At 42.4% G+C, this 25892-nt stretch overlaps 1 protein-coding gene across 3 annotated transcripts; it reads right to left on the bottom strand.

Annotated features, from left to right (window-relative positions):
* Positions 1 to 3527: 3527 nt before the first annotated feature.
* Positions 3528 to 19504, bottom strand: NMD3 (NMD3 ribosome export adaptor). Of its 3 annotated transcripts, none has more exons than XM_084639440.1 (16): positions 19316 to 19504; positions 18785 to 18845; positions 18148 to 18282; positions 17597 to 17693; positions 16727 to 16807; positions 15978 to 16106; positions 13017 to 13107; positions 12729 to 12807; positions 12253 to 12349; positions 10465 to 10582; positions 8711 to 8856; positions 7649 to 7761; positions 6284 to 6356; positions 5553 to 5659; positions 4096 to 4166; positions 3528 to 3748 (listed from the first exon to the last, which is right to left on the bottom strand). In XM_084639440.1, exons 2-16 carry the CDS (start codon positions 18826 to 18828, stop codon positions 3615 to 3617), a joined length of 1515 nt encoding a protein of 504 aa, XP_084495566.1. In that variant the 5' UTR covers positions 18829 to 18845; positions 19316 to 19504; the 3' UTR covers positions 3528 to 3614. The 3 variants fall into 3 exon arrangements, with proteins under 3 accessions (XP_084495566.1, XP_084495564.1, XP_084495565.1); XM_084639438.1 differs by lacking the exon at positions 19316 to 19504 and adding an exon at positions 19177 to 19279; XM_084639439.1 differs by lacking the exon at positions 19316 to 19504 and having other exon boundaries at positions 18785 to 19164.
* Positions 19505 to 25892: the final 6388 nt, after the last annotated feature.

The following is a 25892-nucleotide window of genomic DNA, read 5'->3' as shown; positions in this document are numbered from 1 at the left end:
TAGAAGATAATTGAGCCGAATCAAACTCAAACCAAAACCTTGACCTCAATGAGAATTGATTTGAGCCTTAAGGGTACATCTACACTATGCAGTAAGTAGCCTGTGGGACTCAGGTTTGTAGACTCAGTGTTTCCAAGCCTACGCTTGAGCATCCACACTGCATTGTAAACCCATGCCTTCCAACTGTGTTGATGTGTCTATACTGCGCTACATTGACCTGAGTCAAGCTGTTTCTGGAGGCATATCTGCCAGGGTTCCAAGCACCCTTGTAAGATACAGCCACTCTAGGGCATGATTCTTAGTGGATTTTGGAAAAATTTGTCTGTCCACCTGTTACACCCAACCAAGCCCTTTTTGAACCTGCACAGTCCTACCAGCCAGAGTTGTTAACATAGATCCAAGCTTGGTGGAAGAACTTCTCCAGCTCACTCTCAGTGCCTATTTCAGAAATGAGAGTGTCTGTGACACTGGGGGACATTTCGGTGGCAGTATTTGACCTGCTGAAGGCACCTCTTCCCCCTCCCCCCCCCCGTTCTGATGCTGCTCATGCCTGTTGCCATAGCTGCAGATTCCCTTTATGTAAACCACTTCTGGAGCAGGGCTACAAACACAGACTGGTGAGATCACATTGTCATGAGGATGTAGATGACTAGCAATGGCTCTATAACCTTTTTGCATAAAGACGCAGATGTGGCTGGAGGTTTGCCCAGACCCTTCAATACCAGGACACAATGAAGAAGGCCATATTCAGCCACAAGTGGATTGCTGTAGCTATCTGGAAGTTAGCTACCCTAATCTGATATAGGTCTGTTGCTAACCAGTTTAGAGTTGGCAAGTCAACTGTCAGGGTTGTTGTGGGAGGTTTGTGAGGCAATTTGTGGTGTACCCAGAAGGGGTTGGCATTGCAAATATTCCTGAAATAAGTGCTGGCTTTGAGAGAAAAGGCTTTCTAAACTGGTCAGGGGCCACTGATGGGGCTCATGCGTCCAATAGTTCATTCTCTGCAAGGAGCACTAGACACAGATGGCAAGGGGTACATCATTATACAGCCCCATCTATAGAGGCAGATTTATAGACACGAACATGGGTTGCAGTAGCAGGGTGCATGATGCCAGGGTTTTACAGAGATCAGGACTTTACCTTCATTGACAAAAAGGGACGTTATTCTCACTGAATGATGTTATAAATGGAGTCACCATCCTCACCCTGTATTTCCATGGCTAGGGCTATAGATTTATCAGGGAGGAGGGGAACAAAGGTCATGGATGTCATGATTTTTCTGTTTATTACTTTTTTTTCCTGTGTGAGATTTTCCCAAAGGCTGGGTCACTAGCCCAGTGTGGAGGGGAGACCTGAAGCGGGGGTTGGTTGTATCACCACCAAGGTTTGCCCTCCCCATCTCCCTTGTGACAGGAGGTTGGGAAGGTCAAACCTGAGCAGAGCTAGGTCACAACACTGAGTGGGGGGCTGGGCCCAGCCCTAAGGGACAAGCGTTATAGGAGCCACCACTGCCTGGGTTGAGTGTGGGGCAGGCTTGTTCTCCAGTCTCCACCCCAGAACCTTCCCTCCTCTTGAGATGTGGTTAGGGGTATAGTGCTGGGGCAGAGGGTGGTTGGTGCCCCCACACTGGGCAAGTAGGGCATTTTTTTTTAAAATAAAAAATCAGGGAGAAGTCACAGTAAACAGTAATTGTAACTCTTACTAAATTTAGTGACTGATCCATGATTTTTTATTAAAAAAAAAAATGCTGTGACAAATTACAGCTCAAGTCATGACTTCTGAACCTGACTACAATGGGCTTGGAAAAAGGAAGTTCAACTACCCATTCAGTAGCTGTAGGATGGTGGTTGAATGTGCATTTGGCAGACTGAAATCCCATTGGCTGGGCTTTCAGAACCATTATCAATGCTACCTGTGTTGTTGTAGGCTGTGGCATTCTGGACCTCTGGGAGGACAAAGGAGAAACTGTCAACCAAGAATAGATTCAAGCAACTCCTGGATTTCTGAACTGGCACGCACAGCCAGAAAGTGCTTCTGTCATAACTAGGGCTGCATGCCCATGTACAGCAGAAATGATGGATGTTTTGTGCACCTACATAACAGGTTTACTTGATCCCATGCAGCAGGAGGGAAGTGGTATTTGTAATTGAGCTGTCCAAAAGGACAGGGGCTTGAAATATAAACTGGATTATAGGATTAAATATGGGAATTCTTGTTCACATGGCCATGTCAGGGATTCTTAATTTTTCCTTCAATCCCAGGAAAGCTATCAAAGTTGAGGGTCTTCACAACAAACTATTAACCTAATCTTAAGAGAAGCTTGCTTTGGTTGGACCTCAGTCCTGCCCATCTTCTGTGTTTCAATCTTGTACATCACAAAAATACATGTAGGAAGGAATGGTCCACACCTAAGTCCAATTCCTAGGCTGTGTATGATACAGTTAGAGACTATATCCTCTATTGAATTGACACTAGACTAGACATTAGGTCTTCTTTTAACTTTCTACCCCTTTAAATTTTACAGTGAAGCAAGGAGAGAGAGTTTCTTCCTTACTTCACATTCTAGTTACCTTGCATCTTTTTAGAAGAGTTAAAAAGATGGTGGCAAGACTGGTTTTACTGCCTTGTATAGGTTTATCCTTTCTATCCCATTATAGATTTGGGAAACCTGAAAGCTCTCATGTAATTCCACCAACCCCTCTGCAGTAAAAACAAAAAAAATTGAAGGATGTCAATATTTCATATTCTGTTATACCAGAACAATTGCACATTTTGACCATGCCCTCTTTGGTGTTAAAACTTATAACAATTAAGTGAGTAACAGTTGACCATGACATTTTGTTAATATACTGAGTTATTTGCTAATAACAAGTGTTCAGAGTTCTAAGTTTCAAATGTAAGATTCACAACTGGAGATATTTATTCATGTTAAATTAACATATGGATACTGGCATTTAGGATAGTGCAGTATATCCTACAATGAGTGAGAATGGCCAAGCTTTGTGATTCAGAGGGCTGTACTGGCAACTGACTTACATATTTTACATAAAATCCTTATGCACACAGTAGAGGAACAAACAGTTTACTCATATTTACCAGAAATTTTGCTGAATAAATTCATATTACATCTTCCATTCAAAGATCTTAAAGCACTTTCCAAGCAAATCAACAACTCTCCTGCTAAGAAGAGAAAGGTCTCTTTTACAGGAGAGGAAGCTACAGAAAGTCTGGCAGAATCAGGAACAGAACCCATCGCTCTTGACTCCTCATCTTGCATCTTAACCTCAAGACAATCATGTGGATACACCTGCAGTTTCAGCTTGCACTCACATTGCAGAAGTCATAGGGAGAAGGCAGCAGGAGAACATCTGAAAAACTTGCAGGCCTTATATTGTGACACCATCAGGAGTTTGATTTTACTAAATCTGATCCTCATCAGCAGTTTGTATAGCACACACACTTATTTATGGGTAAGAGGTTTACGTGCACAGCCTTTTATATTCACAAGACTACATGAATGTCTACAATTAGTTCAACAGTTCATTACATTTATTTCTGGGCAGGATAGTTTCTCCTCAAGAGAGTACAATGATTGCATTTATTAATGCATATGCTTATTGTGTCATCATATCAGAACCCTCCCCACCAGTGGCATCCTGGGAGATATGGAGTTCCTCTAGCATCTCAGCCAGACTGATTCGTGGAGCACCTTCATCATCTGTGTCACTTTCCACTGGAATTTTTGAATCTAAAAAACCAAAAGAAAAACCAAATAAGGGAATAATAGCTCCAAGAAATTTCATAGCTTAAAGCAATGAATACACCCTGTCACTTTCATACAGGCTGCTGCATTATAGACCAATCCTTCCTACAACTGTTCTTTCCCCCCAAATTAGACTTCCACACCAATCCTACCTTTGTTGCAAATACAAAACATGAACACACAGTAATCAAAGGCTGTAAAATACCTGTTGACATTATGACCTCAAGCAATATGCATTTTTCTAAGTGTATGTCACTTTACCCTGAGCATTCAAATCCTTCTGAATTACCAGAAGCTAAATAAAATCTGAAGTCACAAGTGTTTTGACTTACCTTTATAAATATTGACATTCCTTCTAATTGTCTCATCTTCTTCAAGATCTTCAAGGAAGTCCTGGTACTGCCTAAAAAAGCAACAAACTCAATTGAATACATTAACTCTTCTCTTTTCCTTTAGAATTATGCAAACTCTGGAGTCTGGCAGGCTAGCAGCCCAGTGGAATCATGCCAGATAACTATTTAGGCCAATCCTAGAGGTGAAACTCTACTGCAGGTAAAACCCCAATGGGGATGGGTGGAGAGACTTACTCAGAAAACTTCTGGAGTTGACAAGTGCTCTTGTTTTTATTATACACAGAATACATTTTGTAGAAGCTGCAGCTGTGTGCTTCAAGCACAGATTAAAAATTTAAAAACTTGAAGAGCGGCTTATATTTCTCTGGGTGCTGTGGGGACCACTGAACAAATGGCAGAACCCTAGCTCCATCCCCCAAATCCCAAGTTGCCTGGATGTATTCGAAAACAAGACAGACAACTTTAGAGTTGGGGGAGAAGGATAGGCATGACTCACTGACCACTGCCCTTCTACTTGCATGGGTTTAAGGCACTTATTTTATGTCTTGAGCATGCAGTCAGCACTTAAATAACTGCTCTACATCTCACTTCTTTGCTCCTCTCAAGGGCCATCAAGTGTAGGGAAGCATTGCACACCAAGAAATGATTACAGGATTTGGTCCCTCAGACATATGCTCTTTTAACATATCCATATTTGTAATTCAGTCTTCGGGTAGTTTATAGTATGCCACTAATATTCTGTAGCTTTTACATTCCAATTTAACTCTGATCTTTTGCTTCCATTTTCCAGTCAGCTAGACATTAGAGTTAGTCAGCTGTTGCATACAATTTGTTACTGAACATACCAATGACAAACATTTCCTCTCCCTTGCAGATGTCTCTTTAGACAGCTTAATGTCTAATTGGTTGCCCACAGACATGTGGTCTGTGACCCTACTCACTAATGATTCCAGTTTTAAATCTTCGTAGTCCATGCTTATACTGTGTATCTTGAATTTTGCCCACAATCTTACAGCCATTACTAAAGAAAGTTTTACTATATTGTCTCAAATATCAATCTCCCCTGCAATTTCACAAAGCAGTCAAAAGTGGGATGAGGTTTCACTCTAAGCACTCGGGGCTAAATTGTGTCTTTAAGGCACTTCCTGCAGTAGGGAGCAGTGAAGAGGTATACCTCTCCCTGGAATGCAGGGAGACCAGACCTGCTAAGCCATCTTCTGATAATGGTGAGCATGCACTCCCCCTTATGGAGTGCCAGTTGTACCTGCCTGTGTGGAAGAAGAGGAGGAGTGGTGTCTCCACTTATTCTGGATACTCTTTAGACCTGAGCATGAACTAAATCTAGTACCATTATCAGGAGAGATTGAGAAATGCTGCCCATTACTGGACCCTGCACAGATGGTTCAAGGGGAAGAGTTACTGAGCAGAAACCAAACCTTTCGTCATCTGTATCCATGCCTTCTCTGTCCCTTTCCAGCTCTTTCAGTTTCCAGTTCCTGCGACGCTGGCGTTTAGTACGGTCATAACTCTTCTTTATTAAAACCTACACAGAAGATATCATTTTAGACCAACTTTCAGAAAAACACTAACATTCTTTAATCTATGAACCAAGGAATTGTACTGCATTGTGGATTCTGTAATATAATAATTGGTCACAAGAGGGCAGCAATGGAAAGCTGTATAGGATAAATGAGTCAGGCACCTCATTGAGCCTGAATAGTGAAGTTCTCACACGATTTACATAGAGCTTGTCATACAAAGGGCTCCCCAAGTCCTTTCCAAGCTATATATGTGTATGGAAGGAACAGTACACAGTGCTGGCGCAGCATAGATAGGACACAATAGTTTAGGGAAAGAAATGGATACTACAGATCCAGAAGAGCAGATGGGATAACTGATCATCTAATTTGACCTTCTGCATAACACAGGCTACAGGACTTCCTTGAATTAATTCCTGTGTGAGCTAAGGCATGTCTTTAAGAAAGCCAATCAAAACAGGGAAAATTTAAACAGCCAGAATATAATTTCCAAAACTGGAATTTGACCAGGATGTTGGTGCCAATACCTCATTTCCCCAGATTTTTAAGCTAGGACTACAACATACATTTTATAGACCACAACGTTCTCATCTTCAATTATGCACAAGAAGGAGACTCTAGGACCTTACCACATCAGGAACATTGTGTGGGTTCATCTTATTTGCAAATTCGTCATTGAGGTTACAATTGGCCAAGTCATATCTAAAAGGAAGATATTTACAACACACTTAATTGCTTGAATACTTAACCTTTCATGTTTTATACTTCCAAGAAGAAACGAACATGGTATAATTACAATTTTATAGTTCACACAAAAAGAGATACACAACAGGGAAGAAAATCCATGCTACTAAGTATCCTTGATAAACAAGTTAAACTCTTTACATTATAAGGTATCTAACACACACTAACAGCGATCAAGTACATTACATGCTATCAAGCTGCAGAGCATACCCTTCAACCTGTTCCGTTGTCTCCATCCCCTCTTTTCTTCTGACACATTCCAGCATACTTGGTCTTTGAACATGTCCCTATCGTGGCATCTTAAAAACCCTCCCAAGCCTCTCCATGTCTAAGCAGTATGTTTGTCATATGTGCACTCTATACACTCATTGCTTTGATTCTGACTGCTAGCTGACTGACCCCATTCCACTCTGGCTTTTGTCCCTCTATGCCATTGAGACTTCTCTCATTAAGGTCACCAATGACCTCTTCCTGGCCATGACCAAGGGCCTCTTCTCCACCCTCATTTTCCTGCAACTTCTAATTTTGAAAATTAGAACAGTTCACAATTCTGTTGTGAAAGCATGAGCCGAATCCAGATCAGCTTCCCACAGTTGTGATAGCACTTCAGTGCTAACCATAGCAAAAAGTGGAAAAACTAATTAGATACAATTCTGAACACGCACAGGCAGTAGTACTGAGTCAAAAAGTGCCATTTTTACAAGTTTTGGTTTAGACCAGGGGTTCTCAAGATTGATTGCATTGTGATCCCCCTTCTGACAACAAAAATTACTACACTATCCCAGGAGAGGGAACTGAAGCCTGAGCCCTGCCACCCTAGGTGGGCTGGGGGGGAAGCCGAAGCCCAAGTCTTCAGCCCCTGGCAGGGGGCCTTTAACCTGTGCTCCACTGCCCAGGGCTGAAGCTGAAGTCAGAGCAGTGCCACTCAGGGTTCGGGCTTTGGCCCTGGGCCCCAGCAAGTCTAATGCCAGCCCTGGTGACCCCATTAAAACGGGATTGCAACCCACACTGGGGTCCTGATCCACAGTTTGAGAACCGCTGGTTTAAACAGACACTTTAAAAAACAGAAGCCACCTCTTCTCCTACCAACCCAAAATCCTTTTCCAAAATGACAGAATTACAAGATCTTTCCTGTCCCCCATGTCCTGTAACTTTGGGGTCAGTGTTACAGGAAATTGAGATTTTATTAATCTGCAAAATCTGTCTCAGTCAATCAAATATTGATTGAAAATAGCATATATCATACAAACCCCAAGACTAGGTCTCCAGGATTTAGAAGGTGCCCCAAGTGAGTGCGGCAGAAATACTGATTATCTGTATTCATCTCTGAGGTTTTCTGTACCCAGGCTTCAGCAAGAGTGTGCTTGAAAAATGGAAACAAACATTTTTGTAATGAGATGGAGAGTTTCATTTTCTGCTGCATAATTAAAAACACTTCTATTGCTGTACTATGTACCATTTAATATTGCATCAGTAATACTGGCTTTCTGTATCCAGCTTATATTTCCATTTTCTTATTGTTAATGATTGTCTTTACCGAAGACAAACAAATGGAAACAATGGGAAATTTGCACAGATTCCATTTAGATTTCCTCCTATAAATATGATCACAAAGATTGTTTTTATTTCATTATGTACCATATAGAGTTGTTGGATCAATATTATTTGGTAAGGAAATATAAACGTAGAGCAGCAAACCAAAGGCTAGGCATTGTTACATAGAAGTCTCTGTGTAGGACAAAAAAGTGCCAAGCCACAGTCTTGTGTGGAGGAAGGAAGGAAGGACGGACAACAAGGAGGAACAACTGCTACAAGATCTGTAATAAAACACTATTAAGAGAGGTGAATTGACTTCTGAACACCAGTCTCTAGTACTAATTTGACCTAAGCATTCAGGTGGAATATTTGTCAAGATATTTATCAAATATGGTTCATTTAGTTATAATGAATCTTAGCTGGTATCCACAATCCTCTTAAGTGTTGGGCTGCATAAAATGCTTCATTATGAAATTGTGACCTAAAATATTAACCTAAGAGTAAGCAGCTTATAACAATCAAATTTTAACTTAATGTTGAAGCAAAATAATTTCTGAAAAGGGAATTCATATGATGTGTATGCAATTCCCAGTGAATGAGAACAATGTACTGCACCTTTCTTAGGGGAAAGCTTCACCAGCTAACAATATTCAGAACATTTTGGGCTATATTTGGAAAAACGTGCAGTATGCTTTGTAACATCAAGTGAGCCAAAACAGAATCCCAGACAAGGAACCCGGTTTCCAAAGTGTTAAATAAGGCAAATAAACTCTTACTTTGTTTGATCTCATCCCTGCACCTGCACCTTGTTTTCTCTCTTGGACCCTGGTGATATCTATTACAATGAACTCCTCCAACTGCTTTGGATGGAACAAGCTATTGAAAGGGTGACGCCAGTAAGTGTTTCCATCAATGTCAGCAACTGAAAGGGCAAATACAGACCTTTGTGGGCACAGGAAAATTGCTTTCGGACTCAATATGCATTATTAAGCCAAAAACCAAGGCAACTTTCAAATGATCAGTGATATTACACTTCAACAGAGTAGAAGCATTGAGGCCAGGTGTACACTATAAACTATTGCTGATGTAGCATTGTCTAAATCAGGGTGTGATCTGACTGACAAGAGTCCCTAGTGTAGATGCAGTTATACAGTACCAGCAAAACTGTACTTTTGCCAGTATAGCTTATTTTGTTAGGAGGGGAAGGGAAGACTGGAATAAGCTACACCCACTCTAGGAGTGCTTCGCTGGTAAAATATACTGGTACTGCTATTCCCATGAAGCACTCCTAGTGCAGACCTGCCCTGAGTCACATGTCAGTTTGCATTCTGTATCTCCATCTTAATTCTAAAGGAATATGCCTGTGATAGACCAAGGCCTGGTCTACATTTAAAAAGTCGCTTCTAAGCAACACACCTGGGCTGGCAAAACCCCTAACGTAGACAGTTTAATTCTGGTATAAACGACACCGGCAATACAAGAACCCAACTATCAGAGCTGGCTGGTAGAGCTGTAACAATAAACCCTTTCTCAAGCAGACACGGCTAACATGGCACAGCAAAGTGACAAAAGGAAAATATCATCCAGATAGCCTCTGCAATTCTTTCATTTGTGGTACATTTTGTACGCAATAGTAGAGAATTCAGGGGCAAAGATTAATTTTAGTTTGCCATTAATTTGTTCGGCAGTGAGCAAACGGATTTAATCTTTCATAATTAAGGTCTGAAACACAAGATGTGCATCAGGAAAACATTCAGTAAGAACAATGCCAACAGAAGAATGCTGTTCTCACATTAGCCATGCCATCAGGGGCTCGTTCACCTGCACATCTACCAATGTGATATATGCCAGCACGTGCCAGCAATGCTCCTCTGTCATATACATTGGCCAAACCGGACAGTCTCTATGCAAAAGAATAAATGGACACAAATCTGACATCAGGAATCATAACATTTAAAAACCGGTAGGAAGAGAACACTTCAACCTCTCTGGCCACTCAGTAAATGACTTAAGGGTGGCAATTTTACAAGAGAAAAGCTTCAAAAACAGACTCCAACGAGAAACTGCTGAGCTTGACTTAATATGCAAGCTAGATACCATTAACTTGGGTTTGAATAGAGACTCGGAGTAGTTGGGTCATTACACATATTGAATCTATTTGCCTGTGTTAAGTATCCTCACACCTTCTTGTGAACTGTCTAAATGGGCCATCTTGATCATCACTACAAAAGTTTCTCTCCTGCTGATAATAGCTCATCTTAATTAGCCTCGTACAGTTTGTATGGGAACTTCGTGTGTCTCTCTTCTTACTATATGTTCCATTCTATGCATCCGATGAAGTGGGCCGTAGCCCACGAAAGCTTATGCTCTAATAAATTTGTTAGTCTCTAAGGTGCCACAAGTACTCCTGTTCTTTTTGCAGATACAGACTAACACAGCTGCTACTCTGAAACAGAAGAAGAATTACTAGACAACAGGATTAACGCTCAAGGGGAAAAAAACGAACAACAGCTCCCCTCCCTCAACTTACTCTGCAGAGTGTTGGGATCAATGAGGTGGACAGCACTTGTTACTCTGATGCACACACAAATCTGGCTCATATTCCCAAGGCTCTGTGCCAGTTTTGGAGACAGACATACAACATTGTCCTGTGCAGCAAGAGACAAAATTTCACACATTTGTTTTCTTGTTTTTAGTTATATTCAGATTTTTAGCGAAGTACTAAAACTTTTTTAAACAAGTCCTTAAATTGAGTTTGAGAACAACCACTATTACCATTCAACATAAATGCTATGAACAAACAACTGGGGGTGGGGAGTAGATGAGGGGAAATCTAATTCTACAATACTGCGTGGCTGAGAAGTGAGTTTCTAACCTTCTCATGGCAAATCTTTGACAATTGGTAAGAAAGTAGCTTTTTAGTTACAGCACAAAGCCATTTCCCCCTCAACCTTCAGTTGAACAAAGGAGGAAGACACTGTCCACCTGCATGGTTCTCCTACTTAGCAGAAAGTTTTGGATATTTCTGTAAACTTGAGGAAAGTTAAGGTTGTACCATATTAAGGTTTCTTCAGGGATCACTCTTTACTTTTTCGGGGATTAACATTAATTGTTTTCTCAGGGTATAAAGTACTGATAAGAAGGCAGTAGTGTGGGTCTCTGTCTCGTAAATTAGCAAAAATGCTCAAAGGTGGAAAAGATGTTTTACACTAACTATAGTACATATTCAGCAGGGCTCAATTTGTGAGCAGCAGTACTTTTCTTAACTACCCAAATGACTAGGCTATAAATACTGGATAAATTTTTAGGCAAATTGTCTAAAATACAGACCTCAATTATCTACAGATAACCACCCTCATTAATATAAATATTGTAGTAATACCCAAAGGGGCTAATCAAAATCTCATTAAAGCCCCACTGTGCTAGACTCACTATAAACACACACCAAGACTATCCCTGCTCGGAAGAGCTTTTCACACTTGGTGCAGTTATTTTTTTTAAACTTGCCCAGAAGTTTATGTTTTGCCTATATTTTGCTTCTCCGGCTACTGGACTGAGACAAACCCACATGACACCCTGACAACCACTACCACTGCTAATGGTCATCTTCATGTGGGTCCAGCAAACTTTCAACATGTAAATCAAAGAAGAGGTGCAAATTAATATATAATGCATGGAAACACAAGTGTATGTTTTCAGTGCATTGGAATACGTATTTACCTTAATATTTAAAAGGTGTTATTACATAAGTGCTACTATACCAGAATCCTCTCTAAAGCCAGCAAAAAAGCATTTTTACGTGTTAAGCAATACAGAACAGAGGTGCAGTTTGAAGGTTATAGGTAAATCTACTTTTCAGTGAAATGAGCCAAAAACCCAGTTTGCAAGATCTTTGAAAGCGAACAGGGAAATTCTCAAGCCATTATCTCTCTCAAAACACTTCACACGATTGTACACCAAACTTTTCAGTCAAATTCTACCATGGGATGAAATTTAGCATGCAAATTTTGAGGTGGATTGGTTTTGCTTTTGACGTAATTATACAGGTATGTTGCACATTGGGCTTGTAAGTGCTGGTTTCAGCCAGAAGTTTGGAGAAACAAGCACTCTACCCCCTTTCTGAGCATGCTTTTTAAAATACTTTCCAAACTAATGGACTGCTTGATGACAGCTTTTTTCACTAAGAACACATTTACCTTAAAAGATCTTGTTTTAAAAAAAAAAAAAAATCCTGACTCATGATCAAAAATGTAAATTACAGCCACTGTAAATTGATAATATATTTTATTCCTTTAAAAAAAATAAAAAAGAAAGCTACCTTACATACTGGAACAATCTCCACAGAGAAAGTGCTTTTGTAATTGTAGGCATTGCTATGAATATCATGCGAAATCAAACGCTGGGATGATTTTGATCTAAAAAGCATAAATAAAACTTTAAAGGAGCAAAATGAGGCATAAGAAATATACAGAAGGTAATTCATTCTCTCAGCACAAAATATCGTAGTAGAAATACTTGCAAATATATGGCTTCATATCACAAGAAAACTAGGAATAACATGGAAAACAGGACAATGGACAAAAGGGTTAGTTCCATGATGTCTCAGCTGATGGAGAAAATTGGAGACTTCGGGGCTGGTAGCTTCACTTTGTTGTAATTACAAAAGACTCATTGCATCCAAGAACTGCTGGTTCTGCACTTTACATACAATTTTCAAAATAAAGGATCAGCAAAGTAATTTTCCAACAGCTCTTGAATATCTGAGTTAGAATGTGATAAACTATGGCAAAATACCTGGAAGGAACTGTACACTGAAGAAAGTCTACCATCTTCTGGGCATGTTGCTTTGAACCATAATAGAAATCCAGGCCATCTTAAAGAAAATACAGCTACATGAAGATACTATATTGTACTTTAAATGGGTATTTTTCACCATAAAAAGGCTATATCTAAGTCATACCTCTCAGCAACCAATGTGCACAAAAATGGAATACTAGTACTTATTTTTCAGACCCAGAGACTTCCAATTTCGATTACTTCAGTCATTTTACATAAAGATTATTGGCAAGCCACTTCACTTACCATGAATCTCTTTGATCCGAAGAGTATTTTGATGAAGCCTGTGTTTTAAAATCAATTGTTCCAAATAGTAGAAAGTTTTTTTGTGCAGAGTCTAAAGTTAAAAAGTCAAATCTAGATTAGATTATGAAAATGTAACAACCTTCAAGTTATCTGCAAATGCATCAACAGGGTAACCATGAACATGGAACGATCAACTGAAGCAGAAATAAAATAAATAGTTCTTATATAGTGCTTTTTATCAGTAGCTCTCCAAGCACTTTACAAAGGAGGTCAGTATCATTATCCCAAAATTACAAATGGGGAAACTGAATAAGCTTAGACACTGAATGAAGTCTTTATTACAAGAGAACTACTGAAAATTTACCATACATGTACATAAATGCGCAAGCAACTGCTCCATTTATGCCTGTGTTGCTTTTAAACCTCTATTTCTTATTTACTCTTATTTCTTGTTTCTGTAATATTGATTTTCTCAATACATTGGATCCTAAACAATTATAAATAACCCATCCTTCTGATTCTAATGGGATTAATTTAACTGATATTATAAAACCGAAATGATTTAAAAAAAACAAATTCAACTAGCCCCATGAGCTACATGGCACTAAAATTGTAATATGCACCCATTCACTTCCTTTTCTCAAGCGGTGTACTTGAATACTAGTTAAAGAAATGCAAATATGGACATTTTAAAAAAACAAGCTATTCAAAGGTTCAGTTTATATATCTGATCACCTTATCAAACACTGCACAGCTTAAAGATTATTGCCTAGGAAGTGTGTTTTCCATCACTTTAGAAGCAAAACAGTTTCAGGAGGATGCAAACTGCCAGCAGGCAGTCTGCTAAGAACAAGATTATTTAGACTAGTCAAGTCTTAGGCAGACCTGAAAGGAATCACAGAAGGACTGTACAAAACTAAGGCCATGTCTATCACACTGCAGCTGGAAGCGTGCCTGCCAGTTAGGGTAGATATAGATGCTAATATGTGGACATTGTGGCACTGGCTAGTTGGCGGAGTACAAGCCCACTCTCCTCCCCAGGTCCATACTTGTGTGGCTGGACTGGACTGATGAAATATCTATCTACGCAGCTCTTAATTAGCATGCTAGCTTGAGTGGATTTAGCATGTCTGTATACCTGGTTGGAAGGCCCAGTTCCAGCTGCAGTGTAGACATACCCATCAGTGTCTGAGCAATAGAATGACTGAAGTTGGCTGTTGGTCAAAGCAAAATATTGGGGTAAAATAAAACACTTCCCGCTGCTTTTTCCTAGCAAAAAGTGAAATAGTCACAACTGCAGTTAGAAAGTCTCAGAAATTTTATGAGTATATTAAGTGTCCTAAACATTAATTTCAAGTGGGAAAAATCGAAAAACACATTCTTAAAAAACGATATCAGGTCTTATTTTAATAAAGCACATTTTATAGTCTTACATTACAAGGTTTTAGAATTTTTACATAAGGCAAAGGTGCATCCTCTAGAGAATCTCTGCATATTGGTAGGACTTAGCAAGACAGCATCAGTTATATTTTCATGTTTAGAAGGTTACCTTTGCAACCAAAATGGCTAGAAATCATATTTAATTAAAAGCTAGTGGCTCTCCAGATGAGCAGTGAAGTTTAAGAAAAGCAAAAATTGAAGAATTCATGACAACCTGTGACAGCATTACAAATAACCTACCTTAACAATGACATATGAAATGCCCCACAGACAAGTGTAAAATAAAACATATCAGAAAGTGCAACTTAGATGCTCAGACACTCACTTTATCTGAATTAGTTTTAGACTTATGGAAAAAAGATGTAGGTGTTAGCTCACTGTATGGCTGGGGCCAAAAAAGGAAACAAGAGGTCAGCTAATGTTAGGAGGAGGCTGGAGAAAAAGGAAAATATTTCACCACCACTATAGGTGGGGCTGGTAGCTTCACTTATTAAGATTGCCCAGAACTTCCCATTATAAGACCCTGTTTTTAGCTACTTATAATAATTTCACTGATCTTTACTATTTGGGCTGAAACTTCCATGCCAAGAGCCTGCCTCTGGCTGGTATATTTTTATTTTTTAATGTCAGCCAAAAGGGTTCAGTCATTTTCGAAAACAAGGCAATGGAAAAAAAATAGTTTTGCAATGTTAAAGAAATTCTGGTGACCTTTTCTTTGAAAAGCTCTGGTGGCCCCATACTTTGGAGCATATGTACAAGGCTGGCAACCTTAATTCTGATATTTCCTAAATACCTTATTGACTTTGCAACTTTAAAAATGTTCCTTAAACATTTTTGTGTGCACAATATACTACATATGCATGAGATTGATGGTTCATGTTCACTTTAAGTTCTGATGCTCACCCTTTTAGGCCAGGAAACAGAACTTCTCATCCCTTCCCCCAAGGCCAGGTGAGCTGGAATCAGAGGAGCAGGGTTTTCTTCCTCCTTTCCTTATAGGTGGGTGAGGGTAAGTAGCTATCATCATCTCTACATGCCTCTTCCATAATCCCCAGCCCTCCATCCAAGCATGTCAATATTGCATATTGCCTGACACATGAAGATGCATACCAGAGAGGCAGATCGGGAAGGGTGTTTACCTGTCTATATGAGATCCCTCTCCCAGCTACTGGCTTGTGGTTCACTGGGATGCATAGGCTTAAAAGTTTTGGATAAGAGGAGAGTAAAAGAGTTCCTAAAGAGATGACCAAAAGAGAATACAGAAAAAGCACAAAGAAGGCTAGTGAAGCATCTGCAGTTACTTTAATTGGGATACAGCGTGAAGGGCCATTAATGTTCATGCCTCAGAGAGCAGACTGGCTGGGGCGAGGGAAAGATTTCCACCTTATGTTTGCAGACTGCATTCCTGTATTGGCCAGATGCATTTGAGAAGCTTATGCTTCTAAAGAAGGCATTCAGTATTGGTCACCTGACCGGTTACTGAACTAGACGGATACTGAAGAACATTACTATTGTTTTTACCTTTTGTCTGACCTGAACCACTGCTTTCCAGAAATCCTTAGCTTCAACTCTATGACAGTCATCACACATTTGAGGCTGAACTACATACTCCACCACAAACACTTGTTGAAGGATTGCTCCATTCATCACCTGCAGAATCAAATTTAAGAATGATTACAAATTTTCTTTCTTCTGGTTGAAGATGGCGCCATTTTATAGTTTACATCACTGATGCAAATATTCAACCAAAAATTAGTATATTATAGTTCAAAGTAACTGGTATAGTAAGATTACTTGACAGCCATTGTTATGCTATGCATGGAGGTTGGCAGTACTATTCATGAAATATAAATGTTATGCTTTTATGAAGGCCTCAATTTTCCAAATAATTACTCAGAAAAATGGAGAAAATCATATTTTAAAAAACAAGATAAAAAAAGTTGCCTGCTTGTCTTCAGAAATTATTATAAACCTGTCTCTTTAGGCGGTTGAATCTTTCATTAACTTCTCTGCCTGCATAGGGTTACCTTTCCTCCCTGCAGCTGAGAAAGCAAAATGCCTTCCTCAGGTCACTGTCAATACTGCTCCATTTGTGGGCTTTAGGCACAGCGAAATCAGCATCTTCCTCCAAGACAAGCAAATAACCTCTGGAACATTCTTGGCCTCCACCAGCCAACAGAGAATTGCCTTTCTGTACGCTACTGTATTTGTCGCCTAAAATAGTGCTTAGAAAAAAAAAACCTGTAAGAGGTGCAATGGATCTCAATTACCTCTTTTTGTACTGTCAGCTTTATCTTAAGTCTCCTGGAATGTGGTTCAGTCCAAACAAAGCTTGCTTCGATCAGCCGCACCTGTCAGTAGAAACAGAGAAGATTATTCATTATCCACTAGTTGATAACCTGTCAGACTCTCTAACATGCATGTTTAAAGCATGAAAAGTTAACCATTAAGAACACAAGCTTCAGGTAATGAGTTACAAAGTACACTATCAACAATTGAGGACTGGAAGACATTTAAGAAACATGTTTAGCAGTACAACAAACCCAATCAATATTATTCATGCTACACCTCCACATAATTAGATTGAAAAAATTTCTTCAACCTAAAACCACCAACATAGAACTACTACTACAGCCATTTGTGCTTTCGCTGCAAGTTGTCAAGTAACAAACTGCCAGTTACTTAAACAATGTAAAAAAGGCTTACTGAAATGGTTACTGTGCGCTACTGTAAATTTAACCGAAATAAATAAGATAGTGGTCTATTTCTGAGTCCAAACTGCAATGTGGTGGCACAAGACCAACCAATATCTGGTAACACTAACATGATTGTCAAATGCATAATATATGTTTCGTTTAATAGCGGAAATTCATTTTGATAACTGAATGCTTTCTTTAGGGATGTGTTTTGTTTGTATTAACCAGATCTAGCTCCAAACTCGGTGAAATCCTGGCCTTGCTAAAGTCAATGGGAGTTTTACTATTGATTTCAATGAGGTCAGGATTTCAGCCTCCACCTTTAACATAAATCAACTGATACAGGGTAGTGGTCAATGTGACTGACTACCCAGAAAGTTCTAAAGTCTATACAAGTTAATCAGATCTTATTTTATACAGCGCAAATGCAATTCAGTGACTAACCTTACTAAGCGAAGCTTTGATTTTTTTAAGACACAAAGTTAGAAGTTCTCTCGATTCTAAGGCACACTGAACCCAAGTTCCTGGAGGCTGAAGATATCTGAGATAAAGGAAAACTTTCAATGATTTAAATTATTCAGAGATCACTGTTTATTTCAAACATTATTAGGTTTAGAAAAAGAAAATGTTTACCATAAACCCCAAACTGGTGCTTCCCTAATAAAACATTAAGAACCACGTTCTTCAGAGGTACAGTACTTTAACTTTTCCCCAACTCTGACCCACCCACTTTTTCCTTCAGAAACTACTTAATCAGTCTACTTTTTTCCTACATGTGCCTCCACATCCCAGAATTAATACTGCTTCAGCAAAAGAAAAGCCTTAAAATAATAATTAAAAACAAAAAAACAGATAAGGTCAAAACAGACATTTGCATTCTATGAATATAAACTTGGTCATTTCCAACCATTGCTTATGATATTAATGAAAAATATCACAAATTTAACATTTTAGTGACATATTAGCCTAAAACCTACGGTGTAATCACACCATACCTCTCACACTGTTTGCAGAAGTGAACCGTGACTTGTTTGGGGATTCCTTCTGTGATATCCACCTGAGTTCGTAAACATGCCACGCACATGTTCGCAGGGTTTGGTGGGATTGGGATGCCACACTGGCAGCACAGGCTTGAGTAAATGAAGCAGAATTAACAAATGAAAAATAAACACCATACTTGGGGGGACTCAGAGAAACAAAGGCAGAGAAAAATGTTGTGATAGAAGGAAAAAGGCTTGCTGCCAGCCAAGACACACACCAATGCATCCTGTCACTGTGCACTTTGTCTGGAAGCTTGTATGGGTTTGGCCTGAAATGAAGACCCAGATCCCCCCAGGGTGTCAGTGACCAATGGCCAACCCAGCTCAAGCCACCGGTGGAAAGCGACGCCTGTACTGGCTGCGCTGGGGAAGGATTCCCGACTCGTGGTGCTTCTCCACGGACTCCCCTCGCAGGGAATTTCAGAGACGTCCGAGCTTCCATTTCCTGCCCTCCCCGCTATGGGTTCCGGGGACCCGGCCGGGGCCTCACAAGAGACCGGGCACTTCGCTCCAGTCCTACCCAACCCGACCCCATAACACCCTCGCGGGCCCCACCCCGTCCGGCGGGCAGCGCCAGGCCCGTGTCACTTACATGTTGCCCTGGCTGGGGGCCACCGGCGCCTTCATGTACTCCATGTCCGGCCACACGGCTCCTGGGAGGGCGGAGAGCCGGGTTAGCGCGGGCTCGGGGCACCCTGGTGGCAGGGCGGCGAGGTCCCCGCAGGGGTCCCCCTCCCGGGCCTGCACACGGGTCTCTCTCCGCGCACACAGGCGGAGGGCGCGAGGCTATGGTAGGCCCGCGGCCCCGGGCGGCGTGTGCGGGCCGACAAGGGCCGAGTGCCCGGGCAACCCACAAGCAGACACGTGTCGTGCCGGGCCGGGCCAGTCCCGCTACGCCGCCGCCCACCCCTTCCTGCCGAGTCGGTGGCAGGGCCGGTCCCGCGCCCCTCTCCCAGCCGGCGGCGCGAGGGACCCTTTCCTCACCAGCACCCACTACCCCGTGGGCGCTCTGCACTCGGCCCTTCCCAGCTCAGCCTCGACTTCCGGGTTCCTTCCGGCAGAGCACCGGCCGGAGCCGAAGTCCCGCGAGAACAGGGCGTAGGCGGGGACGGTGGTTGTTTACCTCAAGCAAGGTTGAGCTGACCCGCCCTTGCGGTTTCTTAGCCAATCCGCGGCCGCGCAGTTAACGCTTAGGGGCCGCGTTCGGAGCTGCGACCCCGCGTCCCGCCCTGCCCCGGGGAGGCTGACAGCGAAACCCCCGTGCTCTCCTTTACTATGGTGTCCCTGAAGAGGTGGCTGGCATCCTCCATCCCTCTGAGTGTGCCCTGCTGATGGAAGTCCTCGCGCTCCCGGATCTTATGCAGATGAGCCACCTCCTCCTGCAGCTCTTTCCTGCTTCCCTGTGGGACTCCACCCTCTCACCTGTGCTGGTTCCCCCTGCCTGGCTTTTGTCAGTAGGGATGTTCAGGTCCTATTCCTAGCAAGTCAAGACCAGAGATCGGGACAGAAACCTCCAGGGTCAGAATGCCTGGCTTGTGGGGGGCTCCAGATGTGCAGGAGATGGTAGTGGTGGCAACATACCACTTTCCTCCTGGGGTAGGGTTCTTCCTTGTAGAGTATCTGAAAGTAAAGGAAACAAAAGCAACACCCAACTCTAACTTGCTGTCTCCCATAGCTGGCTGGCTGGCTCCTTACTGCCATTGTCTTACCAGCCCCAGGCAGCCTGTATGCTTTTAAAGATTGGGCCCCACACACAGCTCTAGTGGGTGACTCAACCCACCCCCTCACTCATCCACTCTAATCACTACCCTATCCAATCACAAGCTGCATTGCTCTCATTTCAAAGGACCCCTTGCTAGGAAGCAGGGGCTGACACACCTAACTTGATGGCAAGTTCCCAGCACAGAAAGTGCTTCTCTTCCCCCCCTCCCCGCCCCAAAAGTTGATCAATAATACAATAGAAGTGCCCCAGAGATACTATCCAGCAGCTTAACTTCCTTAATCTCCCAGCTGTCTTTGTCTCACCAGCCACTTGTCTAGCAGTGCAGAAACTAGGGGCCTGGACTATTAGATACGTTAAGGCTAATATAAAAGTAAGTAGAAACAAATGTTGACAGCACACAAGTTTAATAAAATTGCAGATCAATCTCTGTTCCTCTATATATTGTGGGTCTGATCCTGGAAGTTCCTGAGCACTTCCTGCAAGTGCTGAAGGCCCTCCACTCCCATTGATTTCATCTGGGCATTGAATGGGCTCAGCACATTTTAGGATTGGGCCCTGTAGAAGTAATGGATACCTAGGTAACTTATTTCAGAGATCAGGTTTCAGAGTAACAGCCGTGTTAGTCTGTATTCGCAAAAAGAAAAGGAGGACTTGTGGCACCTTAGAGACTAACCAATTTATTAGAGTATAAGCTTTCGTGAGCTACAGCTCACTTCCTCAGATGCATATCGTGGAAACTGCAGCAGGCTTTATATATACACAGAGAATATGAAACAATACCTATTCCCACCCCACTGTCCTGCTGGTAATAGCTTATCTAAAGTGATTTCCAGCACAAATCCAGGTTTTCTCACCCTCCACCCCCCCACACAAATTCACTCTCCTGCTGGTGATAGCCCATCCAAAGTGACAACTCTTTACACAATGTGCATGACAATCAAGCTGGGCTATTTCCTGCATAAATCCAGGTTCTCACATCCCCCCCACCCCCATACACACACAAACTCACTCTCCTGCTGGTAATAGCTCATCCAAACTGACCACTCTTCAAGTTAAAATCCAAGTTAAACCAGAACATCTGGGGGGGGGGGGGGTAGGAAAAAACAAGAGGAAACAGGCTACCTTGCATAATGACTTAGCCACTCCAAGTCTCTATTTAAGCCTAAATTAATAGTATCCAATTTGCAAATGAATTCCAATTCAGCAGTTTCTCGCTGGAGTCTGGATTTGAAGTTTTTTTGTTTTAAGATAGCGACCTTCATGTCTGTGATCGCGTGACCAGAGAGATTGAAGTGTTCTCCGACTTTCAGAGAGGTAGCCATGTTAGTCTGTATCAGCAAAAACAACAAGGAGTCCTTGTGGCACCTTAGAGACTAACAAATTTATTTGGGCATGAGCTTTCGTGAGCTTATGACCAAATAAATTTGTTAGTCTCTAAGGTGCCACAAGGACCCCTTGTTTTTTCTAGGTAACTTAGTTTTACCGAGTACACCAGGACAAAAATGTCTCATTGTTATTCTGGTGTACAGCTTTGCTCTTGGAAGTTCCTTCTTAGGAAGTGTTGATTCCCACTGTGTAATTTCAGATGGACTGAGGCAAGAGCTAGGGAGTCTGTAAGGCTGGGGAGAAGGAAGTTTTAGTGATCTATACAGGAGGTGAGCAGGGGTTGGATGACTACAGTCTTAGATAGTCTGTAATGGCAGTCAGACAGATCAGTGATTGCCTGTCAGAATAGCTGGAACCTATTGCACTATTTGTGGTGCACACCTGTCAACATTTTCCGGTTTCCCCCAGAGTTAATCTTGAAGGATCTTCTCCAGGTTCCCCACCAGGACTTGTCAGCTCTTCCAGCACTAATCATCTTGCTCTGAGGGTGGCTATTGGTCTTTTGGAGTCTTGCTGCAATTAACTAGCTGAGTACAAGTGCTTGCCACAAAAGTCTGAAGCTGAAATCACTTGAGGCCCTCTGTACCACTTAAATCCCATATTGGGGATAGAGGGAGAGGCTCCAGTAGAATGAATTCATAGAGGATGCCTTCTGTGTGTTGTAGGAGTTATTGCATAGCTTTCTAGTGTGTATGGGGGGAACACAGCAAGAGGAATATGTTGGCAGACCATCACTCCTATCACATGGATCCAGTGGCCCTAATATCCTGCGCATGTGGTGAGTAATGTACTAGGGGCATTGGTTGCAGATACTGTTCCAAACCACATGGTGGAGTACATGTTGTGGAATGGGAAGAGCTGCACTGGCTCCATGTTGTGCATTTCAATCTCCCAAGTGTTATCAACTCAGATCTTACTGTGAGTCTTGCAATATTTGGTGTTTACCTTGAAGTGCCAGCTCTGGGGGACAAGTGATTAGATGAGAATCTCAGCTTTCATTTAAAAAGAAAAGTAAACTTCTAACTCTCACGGATAAAGAGGAGTCTGAAAACGTGAGCCAAGTGAACCCTAAAGACTCAAGCCAGGTCTGTACTAGAAAAAAATTTGCAAGTATAGCAGTACCATAAATCTGTTCAGTCTAGATGCAGTTTATATTGTTGGAGTCTTTTTGCCAGCATAGCTTCTACTGGTTCCCTAAGTGTAAAAAGTTATACTGGCCAAAGAGTGCTTTTGGTTGTGTAACTGCATCTATATTAGGGCACTTGCTGGTATAGAAATGTTGGAAAAAAAAACAGTCACACCTAGAGCACATTACTGTACTGGCAAAAGTTTCTAGTTTAGACTTGGTTCGAATGCTTGGCGCTAGCAGTACTGCTAAACATATTTCACCAGCATATAGCTTCCCTTCTGCGGTTAATGTGACTTATACCCTAAATGAGGTGCTCCTAAAATATTTTGTTGCACATACTTAGTGTTGCATTTGCAAATGTAAGCAGAGTCAGGATGAGCTCTACCCTGACATCTGGTGGCGAGTCATGGTGGGTTGTGGAAAAGAACTTCAGGGGCTGATCTCATTTGCATAGGCACACCCACCCGCCTAGATGGTCACTGTGGCTGCTGTAGGAGCCCCAGTTTCTCTGTTATTGGGGCAAGAATAAACTGTTATTATACTGATTATGTGAATCAAGGACAGTGGAACTGTACTTGGCCTTTTGTTATGATGGAGGGACTCACCATCAACTAAGCAGCACTCGCTAGGGAAAGGTCATGGGTTCCAAAACCTAGTGAATGAAGAGAGGCTGGGGATAGGTATTAATACTTGGTGGTATGGGCCTCCTAGTGAGGGCCTTACATGCTCATTACACTTTCTTCTCTTTCTGCTGTGGAATACATCAGAGCTAATTTTGATTCTATTAGGAGTCTAGTTACAGGCTGCTGAGCTGAGTTCACTTTAGGCTAATGGTGTACCAGCACTGAGGTTCCCCTACTACAAGCTGAAATCACAAAAGAGCTAAACTTACTAAGAACTGAAGTCACTGGGTGTTGTACTAAGTGATGGGGGAGCTTGAAGACATATTGCGGAGCAGTTTGCGGGATGGCTAGCGAAGCAGAGCGGCTGGTGGAGCGGAGCAGAGCAGTTTGCGGGACGGCTAGCGGAGCAGAGCGGCTGGTGGAGCAGAGCAGTTTGCGGGACAGTTGGCAGAGCAGAGTGGCTGGTGGGGCAGAGCAATTTGTTTGATGCCTGGAGCAGCTCATGGGGGCGGCTGGCAGAGCAGGGCCCTGTGGAGAGGTGGGGCAATCAGCTTTGGACCATGTAAGGTGCCCCTTAAGCCCCCCCCATCTCCCCCAGGTTGGGAGGTAAAACTATGCAGATAAACTTTTGAACTCTGGGGCTGCCCTGACCAGGGACAGAGACTTTTGGGTTGTTGGACTTTTGGGACTTTGGGTGGTTTTGGGTTGCTGGACTCAAGAACCAAAGGGAAAGGGCATGCCCCAATTTGCTTGGGGTGGGTTTTTTGCTCATGGGTTGTGTTATGAGTCCTGTTGGTGGTGTTTCCCCAAGATAATGCCACATTGTTTGTTTCTCTCTGTTATTAAAAGGCTTTTTGCTACACTCAGGCTCTGTGCTTGCGAGAAGGGAAATATCGCCTCTTGGAGGCGCCCAGCGGGGGTGGTATATATTTGTCCCAGGTCACTGGGTGGGGGCTCGAGCCAGTTTGCATTGTGTTATTGGGATGGAACCCCTAGATACTGAACCCGGCCCTTGTTGCTGCCAACTCCGATGGGCAGAAGGGTTACACAAATATTAATACTGGTATTTCCCCCACAGTTTAGTAAAGCATGTACAGCTCTTCTCATGAACACTTACATGGAAAATCTGAATTTCTGACATCAGACTCTTTTAGCTATTTCTATGAAAAGCAAGTGGTGTTTAATAAACACAAAAACAAGAATGGGGAATAATTATGTTCACTCAAGAGGAGCTGAAAGGATTTTGCTTAAATTTTCCAGACATTCTCCCAGCAGAGACCAAGTGTAGAAAAAATTCAGCTCAAATGATGCAAGATTTAGAAAGTTCAGATGACATGAAAGCTGTTTTGCAATCTTTAATATGACTTCTATAATTATAATTACATCTTTTGCTTTAGATGAAAGAGATGGTACAAGCTGATTAGAAATTGGGTTACAGTCTTCTCACAATAGTGCAACAATCCGCCATTCCTTTTGGAAGACAAGCCCAGTACTGAATTGTCACAATGTGAAAGATATTTTTGCAGATCAGTGTCCAGTTTCCATATTGTTGCAAAAGCAGAAGAGGGTAGTGGAATGATGCTGTTATATCAACTCATTGCATGTCATATATTTGTAAGCAGTGTCATGATGAGCTCCACCCTGACATCTGGTGGTGAGGTGTGGCAAGTTGTGGAAAAGAACTTCAGGGGCTGATCTCATTTGCATAGGCACACCCACCCTGCCAAGAATGAGGCCATAGCTGCCCAAATGGTCACTTTGGCAGCTGTGGGATCCCAAGTGTCTCTGTTATTGGGGCAGGAAGAATAAATTGTTATTACCCTGATTATGGGAACTGTGCTGGGAACTGTACTTGGTCTTTTGTTACGATGGAGGGATTCACCATCAACTAAGTAGCACTCGCTAGGCAAGGGTCATGGGTTCCAAAACTCTGTGAATTGAGAGAGGCTGGGGACAAGTATTAATACTTGATGGTATGGGCCCCTTGGTGAGGGCCTTATGTGCTAATTGCACTTCCTCCTTTCTCCACTGTGGAATATCAGAGCTAACTTTGATTCCATTAGGAGTGTAGTTACAGGCTGCTGAGCTCACTTTGGGCTAATGGTGTACCAGCACTGAGGCTCCCCTACTATAAGCTAAACTCACCAAAGAGCTGAATTGACTAGGAGCTGAAATCACTGAGCATTGTGTTAAGTAGTGGGGGAGCCTGAAGAGATATTGTGGAGCAGTTTGCTGGACGGCTGGAGTGCCTTGTGGACAGGCTGGTGGAGCAGTTTGTGGGACAGCGGGAGCTGCTTGTGGGACGTGGAGCGGAGCAGTTCGTGGACTGGCTGGTGGAGCAGTTTGTGGGACGGCAGGAGCCGCTGGTGGGGAGCGGAGCCAAGCGAAGCAGTTCGTGGGGCAGCTGGCGGAGCGGAGTGAAGGCCTATGGAGCTGTGGGGTGGTCAGCTTCAGATCATGTAAGGTGCCCCTTACCTCTCTTCTGCCCCCCCCCCATCTCCACCCAGGTTGGGAGGTAAAGCTCTGCAGATAAACTTTCGAACTCTGGGGCTCCTCTGACCAGGGAAAGAGACTTTTGGGTCATTGGACTTTTGGGACTTTGGGTGATTTGGGGTTGCTGGACTCAAGAACCAAAGGGAAAAAGCATGCCCCAATTTGCTTGGGTTGGGTTTTTGCTCATGGGTTGCGTTACGAATCCTGTTGGTGGTGTTTCCCCAACATAATGCCACATTGTTTCTCTCTGTTATTAAAAGGCTTTTGCTACACTCAGACTATGTGCTTGTGAGAGGGGAAGTATTGCCTCTTGGAGGCGCCCAGCGGGGGTGGTATATATTTGTCC

The sequence above is a fragment of the Lepidochelys olivacea genome (genome assembly GCF_965140295.1).
Source record: "Lepidochelys olivacea isolate rLepOli2 genome assembly, chromosome: 9".
NCBI lineage: Eukaryota > Metazoa > Chordata > Testudines > Cheloniidae > Lepidochelys > Lepidochelys olivacea.
Note: the sequence above shows the minus strand (reverse complement) of the source record. Positions and strands in the feature narration are given on the sequence as shown.

What these genes read in the sequence shown, in the direction of transcription:
- NMD3 (XM_084639440.1), bottom strand. Translation starts at nt 18,828, where the DNA reads ATGGAGTACATGAAGGCGCCGGTGGCCCCCAGCCAGGGCAACAT. An exon ending in AGCTGACAGTACAAAAAGAG is followed by an intron (nt 16,107 to 16,726) that starts GTAATTGAGATC and finishes TTGATTCTGCAG; the next exon opens with GTGATGAATGGAGCAATCCT. An exon ending in CCTGGAGACCTAGTCTTGGG is followed by an intron (nt 6,357 to 7,648) that starts GTTTGTATGATA and finishes TCTTCCTTTTAG; the next exon opens with ATATGACTTGGCCAATTGTA.